General features: G+C 51.4%; 1 protein-coding gene across 1 annotated transcript; it reads right to left on the bottom strand.

The window, feature by feature from the left end:
- Positions 1 to 9: 9 nt before the first annotated feature.
- On the bottom strand, positions 10 to 13,118 carry GUSB (glucuronidase beta). Its single transcript, XM_054084807.1, has 12 exons — positions 12,838 to 13,118; positions 10,578 to 10,766; positions 9,950 to 10,131; positions 8,841 to 8,983; positions 8,136 to 8,323; positions 6,857 to 7,009; positions 5,703 to 5,881; positions 5,174 to 5,320; positions 3,940 to 4,024; positions 2,582 to 2,758; positions 1,484 to 1,619; positions 10 to 231 (listed from the first exon to the last, which is right to left on the bottom strand). Exons 1-12 carry the CDS (start codon positions 13,084 to 13,086, stop codon positions 74 to 76), a joined length of 1,986 nt encoding a protein of 661 aa, XP_053940782.1. The 5' UTR covers positions 13,087 to 13,118; the 3' UTR covers positions 10 to 73.
- Between the last annotated feature and the right edge of the window lie 3,527 nt (positions 13,119 to 16,645).

Below are 16,645 nucleotides of genomic sequence, written 5' to 3'. Positions count from 1 at the left end.
TCAGGCATAAACATTTAAACAGGAATTTAATGAACACGTTCAGCTGGGTACCCAGCCACTACCCGTTTGGATTTCACTGTAGAAAGAGGGCATGCGATTTTATTATAGGAGGAAGACAGCTCGATTCATTTGCAATCTTCCAGTACCTTTCTCTGAGCACAAATGCAGCTGATTTGGGCTGTCGTTGCCGGGTAAATATTCCTTTCTTGTTCCCCAAAACACGTGTGGTCCCTGTAGAGAATTTATAAAATAAAGCAAGTGTATATTAAATGCTCTTCTATTCCCTGCTGTGAACTGTTATAATGCATGTCTTGGATTAGGTTAAGTGGAGGAGACCTAAGCACTTTCTTCTACACATCGTCAGGTACAACAGGGAACTTGGCGGATGTTCTTTGTGTCATCCTAGGAAGATGACTTGGTGTAACTGGGCAGTAGAGCTGCAAATGGTTGTATTTACAGCTGGTGATTATTACCAGGTTACTAATTCAGGTTACTTCAGGAACTTCAGCAGTATTACATTTACAGATGGTCCTTCTGCCATCAGTTCTGCCCTGAGATATGATGGTGACTATGTTGAGTACCGACTGTGTGACTGTTCTGTCCTCTAGTGGCGTCCAGACCCTTTTTGCCTACTTTACTGTTCATGAGAAACTAGAAAAGACGGTTGGAACACACAGAGAGACTGGAACTGCATCTGCGTATGTGAACTTGTCCGTGTTTTCTCCCTCCTACTTAAAACTAATATTCCTCTCCTGACTCCTCTGCGCTGACTTAGCTTTCTCACAGCTCTATCGGTGCTCTATGGATTATTCGTGATGGTGTTTCTCTGCCTGGCGTTAACGCTGACTGTTCACACCCCAAACTCGCTGCGGGTGGCTTACGTGTAACTGGTTCTTTAGTCAGTCTCCTGAGCTGCAGTCGTTTGGTTTTCTGTGACTGTAGAGTGAGCAATGCCCCGTACTTATTTATTATAAGTAATAATAATTAACAAATGCACTTATTTATTAATAGTGGACATAGTGACGGGATAGAGAGCTGCCAATCAGCGCGGCATCCAGTCCTCTGTTGCTAAACCACTACCTAGTTAATAAGACATGATTGAAGGTGCTCTGGTACTAAGGTGCTTGTAGATGAACTAGGAAGCAATGAGACACTTTCCCAATAGCCTGACGGGAGCTCAGAACTGAGGATGGCCAAGAAATAAAGTCATTTAGCTCTGCTCACCAGCTGCCCTCATGCATAGTGCTGTGTTCTGGGGAGTGTCCGTACAGGTAGAGGGCCTGAGAGCTCAGGCTGCAGAGAGAGGATGCATTAAATACAGGCAGGACCTTCCCTCTCGCCTGTGCTCACACTGGACTTTGTCACAGAACCCGGACGTGCTTCGTCTTGGTGAACAGAGGGCCCTTTTGTCCTACCCCGTGGCACAATATTCTTCGTGTATCATAAACAGGGAGAGTTATTTAGAATATAAATACAAGCTTACCTTGATTAGTCATGAAATCAGCGAAATTCCAGATCAGCTCCCCAATCACGTACTCTTTCCTCTTTTTATCAAAAACGGAATGGTACTCTCTCAGCATGGCCTTCTGGTATTCCTCACTGTACATCAGAGGGGGATCCTGCAGCCAGGAAAAAGACATGGCCTTGAATGAAGGGGGCAGTTAATCTTGGCAAAGACTCCATACGTTAACTTAGAATAGTTCAGGTTGGAAGGGACCTTAAAGATCATCCAGTTCCAACCCCCCTGCCATGGGCAGGGACATCCCACTGGCTCAGGCTGCCCAAGGCCCATCCAACCTGGCCTGGAACACCTCCAGGGATGGGGCAGCCACCACTTCCCTGGGCAACCTGTTCCAATGCCTCTCTACCCTCATGGTGAAGAAATTCCTCCTTATGCCCAGTCTAAATCTGCCCGTCTCCAGTTTATACCCGTTGCCCCCAGTGCTATCCCTCCAAACCTTTGTAAGCAGTCCCTCCCCAGCTTTCTCACAGCCCCTTCAGGCACTGGAAGGTCGCTGTAAGGTCTCCTCGGAGCTTTCCCATTTACTGCTCTGAAAACAAGCTTTACAAGGGCTTGGTCTCTCCCTGCTGCTGCGTTAGCCCTGGCTGTTCCGTCAAGGCTGGCACCTACTGAAATTACAAGGAAAAGCACATGAAATACAAACCTAACTCCAGATACCCTTGGGGGAGGCTGGGGTTTTGCTTGGTAATGGTGCTGCCTCTGTACCTCTGCAGGTGTAGGAGCACCACTCCCTCTGTGCAGGACAGCAGCATGGGATGAACATCCCCTCTCCAGTCTCCTAGCTTCCAAATAAGCATTTTCTACAGATTTCACAGCTCTCAGAACTTTTACTCAAAGCTACCAGCCTCTCTGTAGGTAAAAATCTAACCCTTGTGGGGCAGTGGCGGGGCTCACCGATTGCAGTGAAGCAGGATTACCATCCTGGAGTCTTTTGGACACTTATAAGCTAATGCATCTCAGAAGCAGTCGGGACAATGGTATCCATCCCTCCTAGTTGGGTTTTCCTAACCCTGTAAGAAAAGCGGTGCTTTTTTCCAGCCAGGCATCTACAACACTTACACTGTGAAGTCCAGGAACTGAATCTGCTCCATATTCACTCTGGATAATGGGTTTCTGGTAGGTTTTATACCAGTTCTCAAACTGTGCTGTGAGTTGCAGTGGAATAACTTCCAGGTGGCCTGAGTCGTGATACCAGGAGAAGTAGCTGTTTACACAAATTACATCCACGTAAGGAGCCTAGGGACAACAAGGTGAGAGGGTTTTGTCACAGAGCTCAAAGTAGACAACCTTCATCTGTAAAGCTAAATCCTCCTTTTGGTTCATTTCTTGGAATCTAGTTTTACTACGCATAGTATAAAGTCTTTTCCCACATCACTCAGGCTTTCCCAGAAAAAACACTGGGTAAATTTAATAAGCTACTGGCACATTAATTTGATTCTTTCCTTACAGCCTTAGGGTCACAGCAATGAGTTAGACAAGATCAACCCATTGCATCCTCAGGTTTGTTAGAAGTTTTTGGGTTTCCAAGATGTCTCTGGCTTGCTGGTACATTCAGATGGATTTTTTTTTGAGTACTGGAATGTGATTATCGAGTTAGCGGTCAAATATTTTGACTAGCAATTAAATTTGTGCATCGATGGTGCAATACTGAGCCTAAGCAAGTTGATGCCATTTCTGCCACATGGACGGTGTGATCAAAGGGCACAAAGCCCACTAAAGTGATGTTGTCTGTAACTTGTTCAATGTTCTCTTAACATGTTTTGTAATAAAAAGAAAAAAAAAAAGCTCTAATAACACGTCAGTGTGAGAGATCTGTTCTTTGGGTTTGTTGTCCTGGGTCTGCGCAGAAGATGGGGTGTCAGGGTCTGTGGGAGCTTAGGGCCACCTCAAGGAATAGACAACCAAGAGAAGGACCCTTAGGCTACTTGTGCACCTCTGGGACCATAACGATGAAGCTGGAACAGCTTTTAGCTTATTCAACATGAACAGACATCTCTTAAAGAAGATCTAGAGCAGTTTAAAGCAGGGAATTAGAGCAAAGCTTCCTTCCTTTAGACTTCCACAAGGCTGTTAGAATTTTAAAGAGGTTTAAGCTTTGGTTTAAGTGCAAGTGCAAAGCCTCAGCATTAGTAAACCCCATCAACTGAACAGCAAAGCTTGACAAGGTTAGCTCCAGTCTCCCACATTTCTCTTAAAACAAAGAAAACATCTCACAGATATTTTGTTTTCAGCTGGATTACAGAAACAGGATAAGGGCTTTGTACTAGGAAAAAATAAGTTTTCTTCTGTCTCTCCCTGTTAAATACCTCCAGTGAACGTGGGGAGGGGGCAGGGGGAAAGGGCTGTGAAACAAATGACAAGAAGAGAAAACATAATAATGAATTAAAAACAAAAGGTAGAAAATAAAGTAAACTTACACCATGGTCAAGAGTGTAATTAGCATCTGTCACAAAGGTTACTGGTCTGGAGGGATCGAGAGCTTTAGTGTGAGCTATCACTGTCCTGTTTGCAAAGAGTAAAGCAAGAGTTGAACAACAGCGTGAAGAAGCATAGCCCCATTTCTGCAAGCTCGCTGTCCTCCCCCCCTCAGACATTTGGAGCTGCTTTTGATTTAGCAGCGTATTTTTAGTCAAACATTGCAGGATCCTGGCTGCTCATCTGCTATGAAGCGCCTCTACTCCCAGCCAGCTCTGGAGGAGCATAAATATCACGGCAAAGCCACTGTCACAAAGCTGGTTGATATCCCACCTGAAAAAAGCCCGGAGTGGAGGGATCCCAAACACGGGCATGTTAAAGGCTGTTAGTGCAGCTTAGAAGTTGGAGAAGGGACAATGTGTTTGGAGACAAAAGTGTGACAAGGGTAATGGGAGGTCCCTGCACAACTCCTGGGCTGTGTTCCTACAACTGGCCGAGGCCGAGGCCCCAGCCCTGTGGCACGGTGGGCATGGCTGCTTTCGGGAAACTCTGAACAGGGTGAGACAGAGAATGAGAGGGTCAAGCTCTGCTGCTACCGTGACATTGCAGGAGGGTGGTGGGTCATTCTGAGGAATGAAAATTCAGTTTCATGCAGTCTTCATGCAGTTGCAGCTTCTAGGGACAGCCTGTTCCCCCTTACAGAGATGACTCTTGGCTACTCAAAGCTTAAATCTCTTTAAAAATATAACCGAGGGGTCTGTAGGGACTCAAAGCCGTGGCTTTGCAGTGGGGTGTCACAATCCCCTGCAGAACAAATAACAAGCACTAACTGAAGAATCTTGTCTGCAGAATTAAAGACCAATTATTTTGCAGCTTTGCTGTAATTCTCAAAGAATTGAGTATTCATCCTCCACTGGTAACAACGAATATCCTGTTCCCATCAGGTCTGCTTTTGCTTGACCCTTAGGTCATGGGGAGATGCTCAGAATGAAGGGACTCCTGGTAATTTTGCAGAGCCTTACTGGTTCAAAACCTACAGGCTGAGACAATTGTTAAGCATCAGTTGATGTGTTAAGCATCAGTTACGCATTTAGTTTGCATCTGTGGGTACTGTTTCAGGGTTCCTAGAAAAATTACTGCCCATCTTTACTCCTCCTCTGTGCTGTTGCAAAGGAAGAAGACTCATTGTCTGCCAAGATTGAAGCCTCGGCGCTATGTACGAGCAGATACACTTACTTAAAGTAGAAAGCCGCCAGGGCCAGCTCCGACGCTGGCTCATTGGCTACTGACCACATCACGACTGACGGCCTGTTCTTATCCCTGCGGATCAGCTCCTCCATCACATGAAGATGATGCTGCAAGGACTTGTTCCCAAAGCTCTCGCTTAAAGACAAAAGGAAGTGAGACCCGGTGAGGAGAGGGTATAAAATCTATCCCTTTTCCCTGGGGAAATTCCAGCCCCTGGGGTGGATGAGCAGAGCTGAACCTTGACACGGTTTTGCCCTGTTTCCCCAAAGCTGCTGCACAGTTCAGGGCTGTGGTTTGGGCTCGTTAATCGAGCCAGGCCAAATGACACCATGGCCACATGGCAAAATGCCCTCTGGTTGCCCAACCTCACTCGGCACGCGTGGCGCAACGAGCTGATTTCTAAATAGAGCAAAGTACTCCCGTTATCAGGACAACGGGCACTGCGGGATGGGAGGGGGACGCTGCGGCAGGGATGAGCACAGAAAAAAAGGGAAAGTGTCTTTGAGCAAGTGCTTACGCTGTTTTAATCCCCACTCCCGGGCACTCGTCGATCACCACGATGCCGTAGGCATCGCACAGGTCCATGATCTCCTCGGCGTAGGGGTAGTGGCTGGTGCGGAAGGAGTTTGCCCCCAGCCAGCGCAGCAGGTTGAAATCCTTCATGATCAGAGCCCAATCGAGGCCTTTGCCACGGATCTGGTGGGGGGGAGAGAGAGAGACACCATAGAAGCCTTTGGTTGGAAAAGACCTTTCAGATCGAGTCCAGCCGTACCTGTCCACTACTAAACCAAATCCCTCAGCAACTCATCCACCCATCTTTGGAACCCCTCCAGGGCTGGAGATTCCACCACCTCCCTGGGCAGTCTCTGCCAGTGCCTGAGAACCCTTTCATCACACCATTTCTGAGGGGCACTTGACACACACGCTCGGCCCCGGGGTGGCTGGAGAAGCAGAGGGGACGCTGGTTGTGGCCAAGCTGCCAGCACTGCTGCTGCCCACCGGGGCTGCACCTGCTCTCCATGCGAAGTTTGATTTCTGAGGGAAGCTGCCACATGCACCCTCAGCCCCAGGGAAGGAAGGAATGAGTAAGAATCAAACCTTGGCCAGCTTAGAAAGAATATGTAACAGGAGTTTATCTCGTTTACTAGCTGAAACAAGGATTAAGAATCGAAAGGGCAGTCCTGTAGCAGGAACAAAGGACAGACCTGAGCTTATGGAGTTGACACAATGAGGAAGGAGATGAGTTAAAGACCACCAGAGGCTTCTGAAGACACAAAGAACCTGTGATGTGCGTACAAGAGCGGGTGATAAATTATGGAAAAACAATGGACATGTTACATGTTTCTGGTAATCTATATGGATATGTATGTTTAATTAGTATTTCCCAGAAATGATAAGAATACATACGTTTAACCAGTATAAAAGTCATGTAACCAGTCTCAATAGCTGGACACATTAGGTGGGTTACCCTCTGTGTACCCCGGTGTCATTTATTAAAGGAATACCTGCTTAATAATCAAATCATAGAATCACTAGGTTGGAAGGGACCACTGGGTCATCTAGTTCAACCACTGGCATTGGGAACCAACCACTGGGTGGAGAAGGGAAGCAGGAGCGGGTGCTACCCCAGTGCCACTAGGTGCCCCCCGAGCACTGGCACCACACACTCACGTCTGCATCTTCGTGCTTGTTGACGCCGTGGAAGTAGAAAGGCTTGCCGTTGATGAGGAACTGCGTGCTGGTGACGTGGACGGTGCGGATGCCGATCGGGAGCGTGTACACGTCCTCCAGCAATGCCCCGTTCGCCTGTGCCTGCATTTTCACCTGGGTTTTAAGGAAGAAATGTTTTGCTGTGAGGGTGGGGAGGCCCTGGCCCAGGTTGCCCAGAGCACTGGTGGCTGCCCCATTCCTGGAGGAGTTCAAGGCCAGGTTGGATGGGGCTTGGAGCCCCTGATCCAGTGGGAGGTGTCCCTGCCCATGGCAGGGATGGAACTGGATGGGCTTTGAGGTCCCTTCCAACCCAAACCATTCCATGATTCTATGATTTCCAAAAGGGAGACACAAGTGACGTGCTGAGCATCGCAAGAATGCCCTGTTCTCCCTTCTCCTTGTCTGTAAGTGCCATCCTGACCATCCATCCCTGCTTCTGCAAGCTGCTGGCTCCTCAGCGCTGTTTCAGCCAATTCTTGTGGTCCCCAAATGCCTCCTCAAGGAAAGAGCAAGGTCTGACTAAACAGAAAATAGAAATCCTCGCTGGCGAAGCTGAAGGGTGAAGAACGAACCTTGGATGAGCTTTTGAGGGTTTGTTTACCCCAAGAGCTGCAGTTTCTTTTCCCTATTCTTTTACTCATCTGGACCACCTCATCCTCCCAGATACAATTCTGGCTACCAGGCAAGGACTGAAATGTCATCTACTCACAGGAGCTACAAACCTGAGCCTCAGGAAACTCCTAGCAGCTGATCTGCCCTACTTTCTCCATCTAATCATCACCACTACTCATCCTTAACTCACAGTCTTCCAGGCTTGTGCTACTGAAACTGAACTTGTCTTGCAGAAGAAGAAGAAAGCTCATTGCATGGCAAAGCACATGGAAGAGATCAGCAACTTGCTCCTCAGAGACTCTGCTCAGCTTTCACCATATCCTGTCCCTTTGATTGTCTCAAACGGTCCTTTTTCAAAGGATGGATTAGGCCCTAAATGTGGAAGACAAGCATCTCAGCGTGCTTGCAAGTGCTCCAGGAACAACCCTCTTCTCACTGACAGACCTTTCAGTTCAGCATCCAGGAATTTGGCAAAGCTGGATTTAATTACTGTGTAATTAGCAAGGCCACTCTGGACATGTGAACAGAATCTGTGGGAGAAGATGAGCATGGAAGATGCGCCACACGGCAGTTCCTTAACCCTGTTAGACAGAGGAAACACACAAAAAGGAAGAAACGTCACTGTTACCTCTAAGAAGTAACGGTATCCAGGGTTCTCGTGCATCAGGTAAGGCCACCAAAGGTTTGGGTTCAGGACTTTCAGCTCTCCATGTGGCCCATCGCCTGTAGCAACCACTTTCCCTTCTTGGTCACGTAAACTCAAGGTCAAGTCATAGCTTGTGCTGCCGACAACCGACACCTGATATTGTACCATTGCTTGTTCAAAGGAAACAAAAGAAAATCATAAACTGCCAGGAAAGGAAAAATACAGGCACCGAACGTTGGAGGGTTTGCACAAATGGCAGCGTTAAAAATTGAGGGAGATGAAGAAGAATAGAGTGGCATAAATTAAACGTAAGAAGCATGATCTGACTTGAGATCCAGGAGTTTCCAGCAAGATTTGTGTATCACACAACTTGTTACTCAGAGATAATCCTGCTTTCAGGGGCAGTAAAACTGCTCCTACTGAGAACTTGTACTTTGAGAAACACCTTTCATCCTTTCACTTCAACCTCTTGCAAGCACTAGCTTTTTCTTCTTGCTTCCGAAATCTTTACTGCATTCTTGCAGCTGCTGAGCTGAGCAATAAACCAGCTCAGGTTCAAGAGAAAGCCACTATGAAACAAATCCAATTGGACCTTTCCAGGTTATTTTGCAGGTTATTATTTTCCCTGCTGCCCTCGTCATCTCCATTTGGAGCCCGAGGCAGCTGCTGCAATTGCTCAGGACCTACCAATGCTCTCTGATGAAGCGGTTGTCACAGTGATATCATCTATGTAGACAGAAGGAGTGGTGTAAAGCACAACGGGGCGATGGATTCCAGCGTAATTAAAGAAATCAAACTTGATGTTCTGTACAAAATAGTTCTTGGGATACCTGAGTGAGGAAGATGGGAGAAACAGCTATATTAGGTTTCATTCCATAAGAACTGAAGGCAGCATGGGGCTGCCATGTAAAATAGAGGTGGAAAAATAGATGGTAGCTGGGAAAATAGTCTTTGCAACAGGATGGATCAGTGGGTGACTGCTGCTGCACTGAAGGAACTACCAGTTAACAAGCACTGAATCATCAAATCACAGAATAGCTTGGCTTGGAAGGGAACTTAAAGCCCAGAAGACCAACCGTGTCCTGGGCTGCATTAAAAGCAGCGTGGCCAGCAGGGCGAGGGAAGTGAATGTGACCCTCTATTCCTCTCTTGGGAGACTTCACCTGGACTCTTGGGTCCAATTCTGGAATCCTCAACATAAGGAAGTTATGGAGCTGTTGGAACGGATCCAGAGGCAGCCATGGAGATGATCCAAGGGCTGGAGCACCTTCCATATGAAGACAGGCTGACAGAGTTGAGGTTGTTCAGCCTGGAGAAGAGAAGGCTCCGAGGAGACCTTAGAGCAGCTTCCAGTACCTGAAGGGGTTACGAGAAAGCTCGGAGGGACTCTTTACAAAGGGTTGTGGGGATAGGACGAGGGGCAATGGGGATAAACTGGAGAGGGGCAGATTTAGACTGGACAGAAGGAGGAAACTTCACAGTCAGAGTGGGTGGGGAGGCCCTGGAACAGGCTGCCCAGAGCAGTGGTGGCTGCCCCATCCCTGGAGGGGTTCCAGGCCAGGTTGGATGGGGTTTGGAGCCCCTCATCCAGTGGGAGGTGTCCCTGCCCATGGCAAGGGGTCGGACTGGATAGGCTTTAAGGTCCCTTCCAACCCAAACCATTCCATGATTCTGTGATTCTATAAATACAACTCATCCTTTGGGAATTGCTCTGAGGTTATTACCAACCAGCAGCCAAATAAATTCCCACTCCTTCTGCCCCGGAAGCTCGGCAGCACAGAGCTTTAGCCACTCGCCTTGTACTGTCAGTCATGTACTGGATTGACCCCGGAGGCAGAGTATAGGGCGTCAGAGTGTTGTTGAGTGCAACAGTGATGCGGCAGGGAACCTCCGGACTGCTTCGGGCGATGCTGCTTATGTCTGCTTCAAAAGGGAGGTGCCCCCCTTCATGCTCCACGACTTGGACTCCATTGACCCACTGCAAGAGAAGACACGGGTGAGTCCATGAGACAAGGCTATTGGGTTTTGGGGTGAACACAGCAGGGAGAAAGGAAAAGGAGCCCAGCAAAAGGCAGCTGGGGTTCCAGTAACACTGAACCTTGTTCTGGGCTCTTGCTCCTTCAGCGCTCAATGTGGCAGCCCTTCCATTACAGGTCACATACAAGTGTCACCGAAAGACAGAGTTTAGACCAGATCGTCTAGCAAAGAAACGTTTTAGCCACCAGTCTCGATACTGGGGGGTCGGAGAAGAGAGAGCTGGGAAACACAGCAAAGTTTTTGGCTGTAGAAAAAAAGCCAAGAGGCAAGAAAACAGCAAACTGCTCTAAAACCCAGGCAGAGGTGTGTTTGCTGACGAAGCCCCGGGACAGAATTCGGTGCAGCATTGATTTTGGAAACACACGGACCATTTCCCGTGCAACGTACCACAATGGAGTAATAATGGGCACTACCGAAACGGAGCACCACTCTGGTGGGGACGTCGTCCTGAAGCCAGCGCCGAGGAAGCAGCACTTCTTTCTCATACCAAACCCAGCCGATGTAGTTCTCCAAGCTGGGATCTTGAGTGATATCGTTGAAGCTGGCAGGCACTGGCATGTCAATCACAGGACCAGTCTGGCAGGAATTGCACAGAAAGAAAGGGAAGAGATTATTTTGAAAAGGAATTTGACTCTCTTAGCTGTCCAGCCTGTACTGCTGGAGGCATTCCCTTCCACCAACAGCCCCACAATCCCTTTGCCAAGTGGAAATACTTGGGAAAACCTGCTTAGAAACTACTGTGGTCTGCCAGAGATCCTATACAAGTTCTAATCAGTATCAGACCCAGGAACCTGCCCGTGCCTACAAGAAGCTGCTGCTCATCTCTCTTCCCTTCCTGATGTATAACACAGAAAGGATTTTTTAATGCCTTTGGTGTTGCAGATTCAGAGAAGAAGGGGCAATAAATGACCAGGTTGATGTTTCAGGGCGCTTCCCCCTAAATATGGTTTCTCCAGCACGGCTCCAGCCGCTTGGTGCGTGGTGCTGGGGGGCAGCTCGCTGGCACTGGAGCCCAATTGCTGCACCAGGAGGGTGCTGAGAGGCAGGGCGATTTTGGACCAGATCCCCCAGGGAACGTTCATGGAGACTGTTTGGGATAAGCCCAGCCTTTCTCATTCCCTGAAAGCAACACTGATTTCTTAGGATTACAGCAGAGTCCGTTCTCTTGCTTATTTTTAATAGAAAGATTCTAGGCAGGCAGTGTCGTAAACCCTTTAACACGGAGGTAACTGGCTGCTATTGCCCAACAAAGCTGTTCCTTCGTAGCACCTGCTGCACTCAGGATGTTGTATAAACGGGCCCTGCAGCAGCTTCCCCTTTCCGAAGGAAGTCTGGCCATGGAAAGCGGAACAGGGAGGGTCCGGTCACCCAGGAGCGTGCGGCTGACTCAGCGTGGAGTCGTACTGGCACTGCAGAGCAACTCAATGCCATTAGTGGACATCAGAAAATCCCAGCAGGAAAATCCCTGGCTGGTGAAGTGGATATTTTAGCATCCGTTAGAGGATAACGTTGGGCTGGGACGGCCACAATGTGTGTGTCTCCTTCAGGGAGATTCTCCGGTGTCTAAAGTAGGTTGTGCAGACACAGCTAAGCCTTCCTTTGTGAGGGCATGGACCAGGATTCCTCTTGCTTATGGCAAAACTTCTGGCACAGTGGTGTCCTTCAGCTTCTCTCTACCTCCACAATGTGGAAAAATCTGGCCAAAGGGCTAAAACAGAAATGAAGGACACACAGAAACCATCACTTCTTTCTTTCAGGGAATTCATCATAGATTTTGGTCTCACTAGAACTTGTTTATCTACACTTTGGAATCAAAGTGCCCTTTCCAGGTGCGTTTGTGTTTTTTCCATGCTGCTGACACAGGTAAATGCTGTGCAGCACAGTGACTTCCAGGGCAGCTGAAGGTGACTGTAGCTCATTCATTGCTTTCTGGCATCTGAAAATAAGTGAGATCCTCAGAGACTGCTGTGGGTGGGTAATTAAAAACCCTCTTAATGAACCTCTCTTTATGGCAAGAGGAGACTCAGTGCAGGGCTGGGGGCAAAGGAGAGCCACTCTGCTGGCCTTCAGGGAAGGAACTCTTGGAGAGGAAGGAAGCACAGTTTGCAGGGAACCCATCCCAGGGCAGAGAATCCCGGTCCCTCTGGATGGGGGGCATAGAGCATCCTGGTGCCTCTGGATGGGGGGCATAGAGCATCCTGGTGCCTCTGGATATGGGGATAGAGCATCCTGGTGCCTCTGGACGGGGGGAAAGAGCATCCCGGTAACCCTGGAAGGGGGGATAGAGCATCCCGGTGACCCTGGAAGGGGGGAAAGAGCATCCTGGTGACCCTGGAAGGGGGTAAAGAGCATCCCGGTGACCCTCAATGGGGGATAGAGCATCCCGGTGACCCTGGAAGGGGGGAAAGAGCATCCCGGTGACCCTGGAAGGGGGGATAGAGCATCCCGGTGACCCTGGAAGGGGGGACAGAGCATCCCGGTGACCCTGGAAGCGGGGAAAGAGCATCCCGGTGACGCTGGAAGGGGGTAAAGAGCATCCCGGTGACCCTCAATGGGGGATAGAGCATCCCGGTGACGCTGGAAGGGGGTAAAGAGCATCCCGGTGACCCTGGAAGGGCGGAAAGAGCATCCCGGTGCCCCGCGGTACCTGCCGGAGCGGCTGCCGGTACCAGCGCTGCACGAAGCCCGCGTCTCTGCGCGGCGAGAGGTCGGCGCGGAAACTCCAGAGGCCGCCGAGCTCCTTCCGCTCCCGGGAGGGGGTGTCGCGGGGGTACAGCATGCCGCCCGCCGCTGCCGCTGCCCGCCCCAACACCACCGCCAGCAGCAGCAGCAGCAGCAGGAGGAGCTGCCGGCGGCCGCTCGCCATGACCGCGCCGCACCTGCCCCGGGCCGCCATCGCGGGGCCCGCGCGGCCGGAAGGGGGCGGGGCCAATCATGTGGCAGAGCCAACAGGAGGCGGAGCCAACCAGGAAGAGGAGCCAACCAGGAGTCGGAGCCAATCAGGAGGCGGAGCCAATCGGAGGCCGAGACAAGCAGGGCGGAGCCGGAGGCGGAGTCATGCGGGACCCGGAGCCAATCAGGAAGCGGAGCCACTCAGGGGCGGAGCCAAACGAGGCAGAATTAAATAGGGGCGGGTTAAACAGGGCTGAGGGGGTGGGGCCAAGCTGCGGGACATGACCAGGCGGGGGCGTGGCCAAAGCGGGGGCGGAGCCGATCAAGAGGCGGAGTCAAGCAGGGGTGGAATCAAGTTAGGAGAGGAGCCAAGTAGGGCGGAGCCAAAAGGGGGGCGTGGCCAAGCAGTGAGGCTGGAGGGGTCCTGCGTGCCCAAGAGGAGTCCTGGAAGGCCTTAAAGGGGTCCCAGGGAGATTTAGAAGGGTCCTGGAAGACCAAAAGGGAAACTGGATGGCTCCAGATGGTTTCTTAGGGTCTTTGAGGGGTCCTGCGGGTCCTGGAAGGCCTGAAAGGGGTCCCAAAGGCTGTTGAGGCGTCCTGAGTGTCCTAGAGGGTTCTGGAAGGCCTTAACGGAGTCCTAAGGGGGCTCTAGAGGGGTCCAGAGGGTCCTAGAGGGGTTCTGGAAGGCCTTAAATGTGTCCCAGGGGGTTTTAGAGGGGTTCTGTGATTCTTGAAAGGGGTCCTGCAGGTCCAAGAGGGGTCCTAGAAGGCCCTAAAGGGATCCCCGGAGCCTCTAGACTGGACTTAGGGGTCTTAGAGGTGACCTGTGGGGCTCTAGAAGGATCCTGCAGGTCTTAGAGAGATGCTGGAAGGCCTTAAAGGGGTCCCAGGGTGCTCTAGAGGGGTCCTGGGAGGCTCTAGAGGGGTCCTGGTGGTCCTAAAAGGGGTCCAGGGGGTATCTAGTGGGGTTCTGGAGGGCTCTAGAGGGGCGCTGTGGGTCTCTACCGGGGTCCTACAGGTCCAAGAGGGGTCCTAGAGGGCCCTAAAGGGGTCTCTAGAGGGGCCCTGCAGATCTTAGAAGGCTTCTAGGGTCCTCTAGAGGGGTCCTGGGGGCCTCTCAAGGAGTCTAGAGCTTCCTAGAGGGGTCCTGTGGGTCTCAAAAGGGTCCTGCAGGTCTAAGAGGGGTCTTGGGGGTCCTGGGTCCCCTAGAGCCACCCAGGAACCCTCTAGGGATGTGCAGGACACCTCTAGGACCCCATTAGAGCCCTCTAGGACACCTCTAGGGCCTTCCAGGACCCTACTTGGGCCCATAGGACCCTTCTAGGTCTTTCATGAACCCAGTAGAATCCTCAGACCCCTCTAGAGACCCCCAGGACCCTTCTAGGACCACTAGGACCCCTATAGAGCCCCACAGGTCCCCTGTAGAGACCTGCAGGACTTTTCTAAAGGCCCCTGGACCTATCTAGAGCTGCCCAGCACCCACCTTGGGTCCTCAGGATCCCTATAGGGACTCCCAGCACCCCTCTACAGCCCTCTAGGACCCTTCTAGGATGCCCAGGACTCCTTGAGAGCCCCCTGGGATACCTTTAGGGCCTTCTAGGACCCCTCTTGGACCTGCAGAACCCCTTTTGAGACTCAAAGGACCCCTCTTGGATCCTCTGGACCCCTCTAGAGCCACCCATGTTCCCTCTAGGACTCCTAGGACCCCTTGAGAGCCCCCTGGGACCCCCCCTTTAAGGCATTCCAAGACCCCTTTAGGACTCCCAGGACCCCTCTAGAGCCCTCTGTGACCTGTTTAAGGCCTTCCAGGACCCTTCTAGGACCCCAAGGACCCCACTAGAGCCCCTACGTCCCCTCTAAGACCTCCAAGACCCCTCTAGATCCTCCCAGGACCCTTCTAGAGCCCCCTAGGAACCTTCTAAGATGTGCAGGACCCCTTTAGGGCCTTCTAGGACCCCTCTTGGACCTGCAGGACCCCTTTTGAGACCCACAGGACCCCTCTAGCACCCTCTATACCCCCCTAGAGCCACATGACCACTGTAGGACTCCAAGGACCCCCCGAGACCCATCTGGGTCCCCTTTAAGGCTCTCCATGACTCTTCTAGGACCATCAGGACTCCTCTAGAGCCTCCCAGGACCTATCTAAATTTCCCAGGATGCCTCTAGAGCCCCCTGGAACCTCTTTAATGCCTTCCAGGACTCCTCTTGGGCCTGATGGATCTCTCTAGATCTTTCAGGACCCCATTAGAGGCCACTAGAACCCCTCTAGAGACCCCCCAAGACCCTTCTAGGACCAGCAAAATCCTTCTAGAACCTTCAAGCACCCATCTAAGAACCCCATGATCCTCTTGAGCACCCTGGGACCTCTTTAAGGCTTTCCAGGATCCCTCTTGGACCCGCAGGACCCCTGTAGAGCCCCACAGGACCCCTCAAAGACCCTCAGAACCCCTTTGGAGCCACCTTTCCAAAGGTCCCCTTTCGGACTCGCAGCTTTCTAGATTTCCCTGAGACCCCTTTAAGGCCTTCCAGGGCTCCTCTTGGGCCTGATGGATCTCCCTAGGTCTTTCAGGACACCACTAGAGGCCGCTAGAACCCCTCTAGAGACCCCCCAAGACCCTTCTAGGACCATCAGGACCCTTCTAGAGCCTCCCAGGACCCATCTAAGACTCCCAGGACTCCTCAGGAGCCCTTTGGGACCCCTTTATGGCCTTTCAGGACCCTTCTACGACTCCAAGGACCCCAGTAGAGCCCCCTAGGTCCCCTCTACTACCTGCCAGGACCCCTCTAGAGCCCCTGAGACCCATTTAAGTCCTTCCAGGACTCCTGTAAGGACCCCCAGCACCCTTCTAGTTCCACCTAGGACCCTTCTAGGACCACCAGGACCCCTCGAGAGTTCCCTGGGACCCCTGTTGGGCTTTCTAGGACCCCTCTTAGACCTGCAGGACCCCTTTTGAGACCCACAGGACCCCTCAAGGACCCTTTGGACCTCTCTAGAGCCACACATGACCCATCCAGGATTCCCAGAACCTCTTGAAAGCCCCCTGGGACCCCTTTGAGGCACTCCAGGACTCTTCTAGGGAACCACCAGGACCCCTCTAGAGCCTCCCAGGACCTATCTAGGACTCCCAGGACGCCTCTAGAGCCCCATGGGACCCCTTTAAGGCCTTCCAGGTTCTCTCTAGGACCATCTGAACCCCTGTAGAGCCCCCTGGAATCCCTTTAATCCCTCCCAGTACTCCTCTTGGGCCTGCAGGACCCCTCTAGGTCTTTCAGGATACCACTAGAGGCCGCTAGAACCCTTCTAGAGCTTCCCAGGACCCATCTAAGACTCCCAGGACCCTTCGAGAGCCCCTTGGGACCCCTTTAAGGCCTTCCAGGACCCTTCTAGGACCCCAAGGACCCCACTAGGGCCCCTTAGGTCCCCTCTATGACACTCAGGACCCCTCTAGAGCCCCCTGGGGCCCCTTCAAGGCCTTCCAGGACCCCTCTAGGACCACCAGGACCCCTCTAGAGCCCGCTGGGACACTTTTAGGGTCTTCTAGATACCCTCTTGGATCTGCAGG

Source organism: Cuculus canorus, chromosome 20, assembly GCF_017976375.1.
Source record: "Cuculus canorus isolate bCucCan1 chromosome 20, bCucCan1.pri, whole genome shotgun sequence".
Lineage (NCBI taxonomy): Eukaryota > Metazoa > Chordata > Aves > Cuculiformes > Cuculidae > Cuculus > Cuculus canorus.
The sequence above is the reverse complement of the archived record's forward strand: the minus strand, read 5'-3'. Positions and strand labels throughout refer to the sequence as shown.